Source organism: Rattus rattus, chromosome 11, assembly GCF_011064425.1.
Source record: "Rattus rattus isolate New Zealand chromosome 11, Rrattus_CSIRO_v1, whole genome shotgun sequence".
Classification (NCBI taxonomy): domain Eukaryota; kingdom Metazoa; phylum Chordata; class Mammalia; order Rodentia; family Muridae; genus Rattus; species Rattus rattus.
The window spans coordinates 88,884,153-88,896,770 of record NC_046164.1 but is presented as its reverse complement, the minus strand read 5'-3'; the positions used below and the strand labels follow the sequence as shown (position 1 = coordinate 88,896,770).

At 49.3% G+C, this 12,618-nt stretch overlaps 1 protein-coding gene across 2 annotated transcripts in view; it reads right to left on the bottom strand.

The window, feature by feature from the left end:
* Window positions 1-8,051: 8,051 nt before the first annotated feature.
* Sertad2 (SERTA domain containing 2) overlaps window positions 8,052-12,618 on the bottom strand; it is an 83,699-nt gene continuing 79,132 nt past the window's right edge. For both annotated transcript variants that reach the window (XM_032916056.1, XM_032916055.1), the window contains exon 2: window positions 8,052-9,632. In XM_032916056.1, the coding sequence (XP_032771947.1) occupies window positions 8,681-9,628 (948 nt within the window). In that variant the 5' untranslated portion in view covers window positions 9,629-9,632 and the 3' untranslated portion in view covers window positions 8,052-8,680. The remainder of the gene's footprint in view (window positions 9,633-12,618) is intronic.

Below are 12,618 nucleotides of genomic sequence, written 5' to 3'. Positions count from 1 at the left end.
AAATGTCAGTGCAACTCCTCACAGGTGGCCCATTTCCATCCTACTTTATGCTGTTGCTGTGGTAAAATACTGACCAAAGCAACCAGGGGAGGAAAGGGCTAACTGGTTTATGCTTCTAGATCATGTCCTTGGTCCAGGGCAGTCGGAGCAAGAACTCAAGGCAGGAAACTGCTGGCAGGAACCGAAGCACTGCCGCTGGGAAACCGGAGGGCACTTGCTGGCTTGCTTCCCCTGGCTAGCTCAGCTATCTTCCTTCAACGGTCCAGGCCTACCTGCTGAGGGGTGGGACCGCCCACAGTGGGTGGGTTCACCCACGTCAATCAAGCCCTCAAGGAAATGCTCCACCGACAGGGCCACCGGCCGATCTGATGGAAACAATTCAAGTCATCTAGGTTTGTGTCAAAACCTAGCCAGCACAGAGGCTATTCCCTCCTTCTCTTCTGAGCCAGGATTTCTGCTTGGTGGCACGCCCACAATATCGCCTTATGTGACCTGTGGCTCCCGGAAGGCAAAGCAGTGTGTCCCCAAATGTGCAGAATGGAGCCTTATAACACACTCAGATATCTGCTCCTAAGCCAGCTGTGCCACCTTACCTAAACCTTTCGGGACTTGGGGTTTTCCTTTTTTTAACCTCAGTAAGAGGGTGATCTGAGACTGAAAATGCTTTCCATACATAGTTTTGCCCACCCTTGTGGTTCTGCATTTCCGGCTGGTCGTTGGGGTATCGGAAGGTTGCGAGTCGCTTCCTGGTGAGGTGGTACTCAGACGCGCTGGTTTGCACTTCCTCCTCGCACTGGGATCTGCCCCCACCACCACCCCACCCCGCCTGCTGCCTCCCAAGAGCCCCTAGTCCCAGCTGCTGACCAGGATCTCGCCATTTTTTTTTTTTCAAATCATGAAACTTAAGACGGCTGCCCACGCTGTGCTAGTTGTCTTGGACTTCCACTTTCTTTCCAGCAGGCGCTTCTGTACAGAGTGCAGCACCTATCTCAGACCCCGGAGCGCAAGCCCAGTTAGACCCTCAAAGGCCTCATGATGCAGAGGGCAAGCCAGAGTCCGTGTGCCAGCCAAACTGATGGGGGCTGACTGAGAAGAGGGTAAGAGAAAGAGGGGGAGAGAGGAGAGAGAGAGAGAGAGAGAGAGAGAGAGAGAGAGAGAGAGAGAGAGAGATGGGAGGATGAGGTAGGTTTCTCTCCATCAGGACTGATTGGGCAAGACCAAGGGTTCAACTCACAGTGTGTGTTGGCTCTCTGGCTACATCAGTCCTCTCACAACTGGGACACTTCTGTCCCCTCAACGGTGGGTAGGCATATGTTTGGGACAATGGGAGAGAGGTTCTCAGTGGAGAAGCTAGATTCATGTCTCCCAGTGGCCTCAGTGCCTGATGATTTCTGTTGAGATTCAAGGGACTGTGACTTCCTCCTACGGCCAGCTGTGTATCCCAGTGTTTTCATGGTACAACCTCTCAAAGTCTCCCCAAGCCTTCAGCAGGAAAGGGAGTGACTGAGAGGCTGAAGCAGGCCCTAGTTTTGCAATGCAGGAACACCCCGAACCATTCACAGCCGTCTGAAAAACACTCGGTAGCTGTGCACACATCAGAGACTGTCTCACCTTTGGACTTTCTCCAGACCCAACAGGCACACTGCACAGGGGAGCCGTGGATGGGGTTGACTTGGAGCAGCCTGACAAAGTGCAGGCTACACCGCTCTGACTTCAGACACTAGCAAAATCCTGAGGCAGCCGACTCCTCTGCTAGAGTGCAGAAACGGAGGCCACACACTTCCCATGTCTGAAAGAGAAGCCAGTCGGACTGAAGGAGGGAGGGGCCAGGACTCCCAAGGGTTGGGTTCATCTCGGACTTCTCCGGGGAACGCAGCCTGTGCCAGGGGCATTGAGAGCTTCCACAGCCTGCCACCCCTCCCCCACTTTGCCTCCAGCCTTTCTCCAGCCTGTGCTCTGTGGCCATTCCTTGTCACTGTTAAACAATAGGTCTCTCTGGCAGCTCGGCCCTGCCTGGGAGACAGAGTGGGGGAGACAGGAGGCAGGAGAGCTACAGGGCTGAGACACAGCCAGCCTGCTGCAGAGAGGGTTCCCAGCTCCAGGGACAAAGCCACCATGTGCTGTCTGATCCTGTCATGTGCAGGACAAGCCATCCCAGATGCCTTGAAGGCTGGCACCTTAGGGCATTCAAGAGCTTTTGCAAATCCTTGAGGTCTGCAGTCCAAGGCCGGCCCTCCCACTGTGATAAAGAACAGGGAGAGGCCAGATAGCCAGTCTCCTCCGGTCCCCAGAAGTTACCAACCTGAAGTCACACAGCCAAGGCAAAGGAGCCCATGAACACCCGTGTTCAGCCACAGAAAGTTCTCCCTACTGGCTAACTGCTGGTCCTACTGGCTGCCCCTCCCCGCACCCTCTACTTCTTAAGTCAGTGATGTAGGTATTTCAGGAGGGGATCCCCACCCCACCCCCCAGGCCCCAGGAAGAAAAGTCTCCAGGTCTCCAGATGAAAGGCAAGGCGTGTTGTGCTAAAAAGACTGGAGAGAAACTGTAGCTTCAGCACCTCGGCGGCCAAGGCAGAAAGACCCCGTGGGTCTGCTAATGAACCAAGCAGAATGCTACCCCTCTGAAGCCATCAATCGGGCTCCTTAGAGCAGAAGACCCAGACCCCTTACAGACTTGAGCTTGTGTAGGTTGCAAATGTCAGTTTGGCAATGTCTCTGTAAAGGGCCAAATGGCAACTCTTTCGAACTATGAGAGTTGTTGCAATTGTACCTGCTCAGCTATGCTGTGGAGGCAGACATCGAAGTAAGCATGGCCGTGGTCTAGGGCCACTCGCTGTACTGCTTATTAAAACTGGCAGTGTGTAGCTTGTGTGTGTGTGTGTGTGTGGGGTGATGTGGCAAAGTCTAGAGATGGTGAACATCCCGGGGTCCCTGTTCTTCAGAGCTGCAGTGCTGCAGAGAAAACCTGAGTGCAGCTCAGGTGAAGCCAGGCAGGATTTGTTTGGGAGCTTTTGCAGAGTCTGGAGCCCTGCAAGAGTTCAGAACAGGACGGGCTCTTACGAGGACGCAGAGATGGATTCGTGCACAGGCATTTGAGGTTGGCCTTGAAATGAGGCCGTGTTCGGCACAAAAGCGTGGGAGAGACGGAGCTGTGCAGACGGTGAGCAGGAACCCTGGAGGAAGCAGAATCGAGGCTGAGTGCTGGCCTTCTCATTCTGTAGAGCCAACTGCCAACCCCGACTCTCAGACTTCCCTACCTTTTTTTCCCTATTTTTAAAAGATAGGGTAGAGCTCAAACCTCTCAAACTTCCCATCATTCCCTGATGCCTGCCATCTCTCCATGTGCCTTGCTATGGTCCTGCCAATGTCTTCAAGGGGTTTTAGGGGCTGAGGCCGATCATGTCCTTGTAAACCTGGAGGCCGAAAGGCTTATCAAAGTTGCAGGACCAATCCATAGCAAATGTACGCTCAGTACATTGGGTTAGAATGGGAGACCCTGGTTCCCGTCTGCCTTGAGGTCCCCACTGGACTTCCTGATCATCTGCCCTGTGGTACTTTGCCAGGGCTTCCATGGCCCCTTCCAACCCAGGGGGCCTCAACTAGAGAAGCTAGAAATCCAAGGTCAGGACAGTATGGCTAGTGGTTTGCTGGCTACCACCACTGTACCCTGATGTGTAGAAATGCTGTCCTCATCTCTGCACCTGTCTCCATACAGCATCCACATGTCTGCATGGGGTACGGGAATCCACGTTCCAAAGTGGATTTAACAGAGCTCTTACTTCCCATTCTCTCATCCTCTGTCACTTCACAGGCTAGTTGTCACGGAGTTCACGGACATCCCCACCCCAATTAGTCTCTGAAGATGGTAGGGTGGTCCAGGCTGGCACTAACACAGGGTACTGAAGCCACGAGGACAAGATCAGTAACACAGACACCCGAGGCGGGTGAGGATGAGAGGGTGTGGGTCAGAGACGTGGAAACGGGAAGGTATCAGAGGACAAAGAGGCTAAGCTGAGGGACGGGGACTGCATGGCAGCTTTGCTAAACCTGAGCAGGCCAAGTGGCCGACTGGAGAAGGTCAGTGGAGAGGGTTCAGGAGACCCAAGGACTAGCATTGGAGAGTGGCGCAGTGCTATTGGACAACAAATTCTGGTCGCCCTAGAATTTCAACTAAAGCCCAACAGAGGCAGGGGCAACCCAAGTTGTGAGTGGCGTGTCGTCTCAGGTTAGTAAGTGCTAACAGTCTGGGAAAATCCTGGTAAAAATGCTATCTGGAGAGAGCTGGGTCAGGGGAGGAAAAGGAAGCCAAGGGCTGGAGAAGGCGGGGAGCAGGGGGAGAGGTGGTTAGTTTCAGAGACTGAGAGGGTTCAGGAGGCCCAAGGACTAGCACGCACAGAGCACACTGCATCCACCGTAACGGGACCAGTCACGACACGAGCTGGCGGCACTCTTGTCAGAAGAAAACTGGACATGTTTCATCTTTTAACTGTTTATTGTATAATATAAAACTACAAAAGACTGCTCATTTCCATGTACATTTAATCTGTCCAATTGTTTAGAACACAGCCCTCTGGGTTCTGATGTGACGTCTGTAATATTGCATAGAAAAGGCACAGCTCTCAGGACTGTGGGGAAAGGTCACACCTTCTTCCTCAAAATCCACGCACCAACACGTCCCCATGTACACGTTCAACACTTTAGCTGTAACGTATGGACTGCTCCTCTCCCAAATTCCCCAAAAGTCCAAAATCTATACTGGCTTTGTCTGCAAGAGCGTTTGATCCCGGCTGAGAGCCGTGTAGAGCCACCCTTGGAAGCACTGGAGACAGTCGCACATGGGCGAGCGGATGCAGACCCCGCTGGCATCCGGGTGCTGGGCGTCAACAAGAATCAACCACTTACAGCTAGGACAAGTCAAATATGCTCTTTCTGCTATTTTCAGAAATGTAAAAAGGTTCAATCTGTAAGAGCAAGGTTTCAGAGTTAAGACAATTCACAGAGTAGAGCAGCGATCGCTGCAGTCTTTGTGTCTGTCATTTAAGAAGGCTGCCCTTGCAGTGCTCATAATTCATTGTCTACTGCAAAGGTGGTAAGAAATTTAGGCTTTAAAAATGATCCATAAGTTGATACTTTGGCTCTTTGGAGCTTACGTCGTTAAGAAATTTTCCTTGATTGACCTCAGGATGGTTGGGGCTATGGCGATAAAAAGCTCAATTGCTAAAGACACTGGGGTGGTGTAGGAGGCTGTGGCCATTTCTCACCCTTTGGTATGAAGGTGGGTGCCTGTGTGTTGCCCTTCCGTCATCAAGAGAAAGTGCTACTAAGAAAACTTTAAAAAATTATCAACCCTTTTTATGCTTGATTTTCTTAAAAATTTGGAGGTATTAGAACATTCCTCATCCACACCTTTTTGCATATTTTAAATAGACCCATATTGAAGATGAGAGTTAAGAATGAATGTGGACTGTGTATCTGATGAAAAGACAGGTGGGGGCTGGCTTGGCTCCCCCTTTTAATACATACAGATCTACATTCCTACAAGCAATACATTCCTACATACATTCTGCACCATACCCACCCGGATGTTATTAGAGCGCCACAGTAAAATAAATATATTTACACAGAAAAAAAAAAAAAGGAATAAATAACTTATGGGGAAGCCATCCCTTTAAGTCTCTCAGGAGTCTACTCTCACCTTGTCACGTCATTGCACGTCACTGCCAACCACCTCTCCAGGCCCGGGCACCCCAGGCTGTCTGCCTGGTTCTGGGTGCCACAAGACTGTCTTTGTGAAGGCGAGCTGCTACCTCCAGAAAGTGTCTGGAGGCACAGTCCCCGACTCCCACCGGGACTGGGAGATCTTGTCCTGGATCCAACCCTTCCCTGTTGGGACACTGCTCAATATAAATAGGACACAGAGACCGTCAACTCTTGGTGGGCTTGCTCTTCCTGAAAACGGCCGTCAGCTTCCCATGCATGTTTCAAGAATTAGCACTTTGCCTGCCGGTGTTGGGGGTGGGTGTTTTGATTTTGAAGCCCAGCCTTACAAATGCACTAGAGTTAGAGAACCAAGTTTGGGCAATGCTTCTCTGTGCTTATTTGAACTGTTGCCCAACATATGGGATTGTTTAAACACACGATTTGCTAATCCAACAGAAGTACAGTTGTTCTAAGTTACTGTAAGTCAGTGTTTGACAACGGCCATCAATTGTTTTGTGCCGTTTTGCTGGGAATAATCAACACTACTGTACATGCACATGTATGCAGATGTGTGTGGCATGTGGCCAGTTCACGGGATCCTCCCGTTATAAAACAGAGTATGTCGGATCCACTCTCTACAAGAAAGCAAAGTTCTTAAACTGGAGAGGCACAATGACACTTGGAAGCATGTACAACCCTCACATTACATATGGTCCCTGGTCCTACATGAAAGGAGACATAGGCGTGAGAGGCCGTGTGGAGGGCGCCTGTGGGAGAACCCCGGCATCAGCTTCTCACGGCTCTGGGGCTGATAATCAGCCTGTCGGACACTTTGAGGAAAGGCAAGTCAGAGACTAATCACGCCGTCCACAAATCTTCTACTTGAATGAGCAGTTCCGCCATCACAAATGCATTTGCTTGCCATGTGCATTATAAAAATAAAACTATCTATGGCTTGTTTAAAGTGCCATTTATAAAATTTATCTTTTTAATTGGCCAGAAAGACCCACTTTATCCATGGCAAGAAGTGAGCAGAATTGGTTGGTGACTGTACATTGACAAATGACCAACAAAGACAACAAAAACAGAAACGAAATCCCATAATTTAAGGTTTTTAAATAAATATAAAAGTCATTTCTAGGGAAGCCATCTGCATACCAATGTAGGTTGGAACCTGCACTCAACAGCTCAAGTTCCCTGCAATGAAGAGCCGAGGGACAGAGGTGGCTTCAGCGACAGGCATGATCCGCTAAAGCGGAGGACCGCATCTCGCCGTGCACGTGTGGGGGAACCACTGGAGAAAGAGCTGCTGCTTACGGGACCTGCACACGGAGGAGGCCAGAGACGTGCACAGAAATCCCTGTCTGTGTGTTTGGGGATAACAGCTTTGTAAAGTGTAGTTAAAGTAGCAGTTACCTAGAGAAAGCAACCAGATTGGACACCATGACATAAGGTGGTGAGCTGTGGCTCTGGTCGCAGATGTCAGGAGAGCAGTGAGGTGTGCTGATCAGAAAGATGCCATCGCAGCTCTTGGCAACAGGAAACAAAAGCCCTAGGGAAAGGACACTAGGAGAGGCAGCTCAGCCACGATGGTGCCTTCAGGGAAGACTTTCTTCTTTATGAGCCCTAAGAACTGCAGCAGGGCTCACCTCTGCGGAGAGGTCAGTTGCTTGTTGTAACATTTTGTTGTGTAAAATTGTGGTCTCATCATAAAAGCTATGCCAAAAGGGAAAGACTGGGGTTTCATTTTAAAAAATTAAAATAAAAACAATTAAAACAGCAACTTGGCATAAATACAGTTTTGTTTGTTTTTTTTTTTTATCCCCCTGCTGCCCCCTACTACCACCACCACCTTGAGACAGGGTTCTCACTGTATAGTTCTGACTAGACTAGAACTCAGAAAATTCCACTGCCCCTGCCTCCCAAATGCAGGGCTTACAGGGGTGTGTCACCACATCCTGCTGAGTCCATTCTTAAAGAAGACGATGCAGCCTCTGCTCAAAAGAGGGAGCTAAGGAGCAGTCACGTCAACCTACCCCTCCCCCACCCCAGATACACAGCCACCTCCCCGCCAACTGCTTAATGCAAGTTTGATGAGCAGACAGGGCTCTGGCTTTGGAAGTCACAGTGCTGGCGGGTGACCTTGCCAGGGGCTGGTGCTTGTGAAATTTGGGTGTCAGATCACCTGGCCCTTTATTAAAGCGCTGTGTGTATTTGCATTGGGGACATCAACTGCAGATTGACGTGATCCGATTCTCTCTTGCACCATACACATATAAAACATTACGAGTCTATAAAAGTACAAGTGCACCTTGTACATCTCACGTTTGCAGGAACTGTGTGAGCAAATCCTATCAAAATAGCTATTTCATATGTATAAACAGCATTTGTTTTTAGAAAAACAATATCATAAACTGCAGAATCTGTACAAAAATATAAAATAAATTTGGGTAGCGGTTTTCTAAACAGCCATGTGAATGCAACACTTAGGAGTAGTTAATGCCTCTAAAAAGGCCGAGTTGCCAAGTCAACTTACACAGGGCAAAACGCCAGAGAAGGTACTGAGATTATCCAAATAATATAGATATATATTCTTTTTTTTTACCTCTTGCAATAAAACTTATAGAAAAAATAGACAAATATGCACATGCAATTTACAGCTTTTCCAACTTAATCCTTGTGCTTCACTTGAACCGTTCATGTTCACCTTTCAACATTAGCAACACAGTCTTCCAAAGTCTTCTCTCCTACGCCAGGGCAGCAGGTCTCTGAGGAACCCACTCAGAAGAGTGTGTTAAAGTGGTCATACTCGAATGAAGGCACTCCAACTCTGCTTGAAGAAAATACTAGTGTGATCCTTTTGTAAAATTTTCTTTTTCTCTGAAAAAGGCAAGCAAGGGTCCATGCACAGTGCGGAGAAACTGTCGGGGCTACAAGGGTGCAGGGCCTGGCTGGGCGCAGTCAAGGGGCCCCAGATCTCAGGAGCCAACAAGTACCTCCATGATGTGGTCCAGCTCTGTGAGATCCATTTTGAAAGGCTGACTTGGGGCAACAGGCTGATTGCTGTAGGGAGCCAGGGTCTTGAGGAGGTCATCAGCTGACACAGGGGCCATCTTTGAGGCTGTCCCTGATGCAGATGTGCAGGGGTCAAAATCATACATGGATGTATCAATGTCAGCAAACAAGATGTCATCCAGGGTCAAGTCTGTCAGGAAACCCGTGGATGTTGTTATTTCAAAATTCCCAGGCAGAGAGTCCATGAATCTTGAGTCGTCTGTGCGGCCTTCCTGGGGCCCCTCGGGTTTCTGGACACTGGTCTCACTGGAGGTTCCTTTCGAGCCCTCAGGGGCTGCTGCTGCGACAGCCTCTGTGGAGGTAGATGTGGGACAGAGCTCCTCGATCTCGTCCAAGGCGGAGGAGAAGCTGTCCTTCTCTGCTGAGAGAGCTGGAGAAGAGAGTCTGGTGGGAGCCGCAGGGTGCACAGCCTGCAAAGTGCAAAAAGTGTCATCGTCGCCCTCGAGCAGCGAGGCAGGGGTGAGGCAGGCCTCCAAGGGTGTAGTGCTTCCTAGGTCACAGGGGTGAGCAGGAGGCGAGGCCAGGGGGGTGAAGGCAGGTGGGGCCTCCCGGTAGCTGTCACTCAGTGAGTCGCTGGGCTGGGAAGTGGGGGTGAATGCAGGCCTCAGGCTGCCTTCCTGCTTGAGTTCCTCCTGGATCCGCCTCAACATGTTGTTAATTAAGACAGTCTTCTGCAAGCTGGGCTCTGTCAGAGGCCTGTGGTTATACAGTTTCATAAGGGAAATGTTGAAGATAGTCTGGCGCTGTAAGGTGTAAGACACCCTGGATGGAGCATCGGAGGGGGACACGACTTTGCCTTCCAGCCCATCTTCATGCTCGTCAAACTTCCGCTTTCCTCCTTTACCCAACATATATCTACAAAGGAGAAAGACAGAGAACAGCATGAATCCCACGAAGACGCGGACTTCGGTCTTGTCTGTGTACTTAGTCTCCTGCCTAGAGAAGCAGGTGAAGTCAGTTGGGAAGGCCCTGTCCACAGAGAAGTAGGATCCACCCTTGCATGCCTGCAGGGCGATTTTTATCACTAGGTAACCCAGGCCAATGTACTGTGTGAGTAATGTGTACGACACAACTCAGAGAAGTTAGGAGTTACCATGGAAACCATGATTTTTACTTTCTCAGCTCATGTACTTGCGTTCGCTTGCCTAACATTATCACACAGGTTCAAATTCCCTCCCCCAAATGGGTTTATTTTTAAAGCTTACGAACATACAATGCATGACCTCAACAGACAGAGGTGCTGTAAGTTACAGCATGAATACGGCGTGAGTGAGGGAGAGCGTCGTCCGAGGAGGAGAGCACACACAGTCCTGGTAGAAGCAGTGTCACTCTCTACACATTTCTCCCTCCTCGAGTTCCCGAAGCCTTGCTGCCTGACCACAGGGCTGAGCTGCCACTATCTTCTACTCTAAGCCAAGCGGCAGAACGCACATTCCTGCCCTGGGTCTCCGCCTGGCTTGCTTTCCCAGCCACAGGGAACTGTCTGGATAAACTGCTTTGGAACTGAAGGACCCTGCTGACTGGAAGCCCTGCTACTCCGGCACTGGACACATGTCACAACAAATACCTACTGTGACCCCAGAGATACCTGGGTATTTGAAAGATACAAGGGACTCTCTACCCCAGACCCTGAAAACCTGATGAGGTCCCTTTGTGAGAACTGTTGTCTAGAGGTCTCTTTCAGAACGGCAATCCTACCTCCTAGTCTCCATTGACCATGGTCCTGTCTCAGAACTTCTGCTATGGAAAACCTCTCAGGACCAACCTTTGTCTCATCTTTTAGACATTTCCAGGCAGGCTTTCAGTATGAATAGATTCATACTGAATTTTTATTCAATTGCGTTGAATCCCTCAATAGACCTACCAGTGTTGTAACTCAGCACCACACCCAGGCAGGTTAGCCGCTGTCTAAGCACTGGGTCAGAAGAGCTCACCCTAGACCCATGTGAGCCCGCTCCAAAGGTTCGTTTTTCTCTCTCTCTCTCTCTCTCTCTCTCTCTCTCTCTCTCTCTCTCTCTCTCTCTCTCTCCTCCCCCTCTGCAGCCCCTCACTCCCATGCTTACTCTAAATCTACAGAGGCTCAGGTACTCGCCAGACCACGTGAACTCCGTCGTATGCCTCACAAGCCATTCCAATTTCAAATCTGAGTGTAAAGAAGGCCAGCACAACGAATACACTTCACGGAAGTTCCTTCCAATGCCCTGTTTAAAGGAGGGCCATGCAGCCCCTGCACAAAGCAGACCTCTAGAAGGCCAGAGTCTGGCACATGATCCCATAAAGGATGCTTGGTTCTGATGGGAGAAGTGAAGACGGCTGCAGCCTATCCACGCCAGTACGGTTTTGAGATCTGTGATGCTTATAAGGAATGTGGAACTCCTTGTATGAAACCATTCCCTCATTTCGTAAGCATCAACAAGATGGATATCATCATTAGGACCAAAGACCAGTCCCATAATCAACACAATTGTTCATGAGACAAGGAGGGTCTAATGACAACGGCTTCTCTTTCGCCTCTCAGAGTTCCTACTGCTTAGTGGGCCCCACTTTGTGTCTACTTAGCACTGACATTTCTTGTTTGCAGTACCTGCACTCGTTTAAACTTGACAAACCAGAGAAGAGGTAGTTTTATTTCACTCTGCAAAACGCAATTCAGCAGAAGCATTATAGACAACTTGATTTTGAAGCAAGTAACTGTGTTCACAATTTGATGTGTATTTGTTTACAATTTGAGCATTTATACTCAGGGGGAAAATGCCACTTTGCCCGAAGAGCTTGTAAGTGCATTTAATTTACACACAATGCTATCCGATCTATGTTATGCCACCCTGTGATCAGGCCACTTAAATGTGTAAGTGCACGCGTGCATACATGCACACCCTAGGCCAGCGCTTCTCACGCCATGGTCCACAGGTGGGGCTGGGTGTGAACTTGGGCCATTCAGAGGAGGAACAAAGATTCTGTATTACTTAGGGAGCAGCACAGCAAACTGCAAAGTGCCTGTTAGGTCTGTGAATCTGACCCCTTCACCCCCAACCCCACCCCTGTCAGGTCTGTGGATCTGAGCAATCCCCCCATCCCCCCTCAATCAGGTCCATGAATCTGACTCACAGCACCAGCTGTTTCCCTCTTTTTTTTTCTTTCATTTTCCTTTTACTTTATTTTCCAAATAATCATTTTACTAGAATTCACAAAGTACCAGGTAGGAAGGTGAAAATATCAAGATGGCCCATCCACAGAAGTTTGAGAAACACTGAAATATAGCTAATATCAAACCAGAAACTTATTGCCACTTGGCACTTTTAGTGATTTTCAATAGTAAAATAACTTTGGTACCAGAGTGTAGACTTCTAATCACTAATATAAAACTGAGTAAGGACTTGTTACCAGAGTAAATGGGTCCTTCCCGAACTTTCTGCTCTCTCCCTCCCCTTTTCTCCTCGGTTTTACAAATGAGATCTCTGCTGACAGACCGGTCTAAGCTTCTAGACCTACACAATCTGCTTCCTAAGCAGCTGGGTTATAGAGATGTGCTGCCATAGTATCTTTTCAATAACACACTTCTTCTGAAAATTCTTATAAATTAATTTGTTACACTGGGCAAAGTGGTACAAGCCTTTGATCTCAGCACTCAGCAAGTCAGAAGTTGGCAGATAAATGCATTCCAGGACAGCCAGGGCTCCCTGGAGAGACCCCGAGCTAGTGTTGTGCGTGCATGTGTGTGCTTGCACATGTGTGCATATGTACATATGGGAGGTCAGGGGGCAACTTGATGGAGTTAGTTCTATCCTTCCACCATGGGTCAGAGAGAGAGAGCAATTAAGGCTCTCTCAGCAAGGACTCC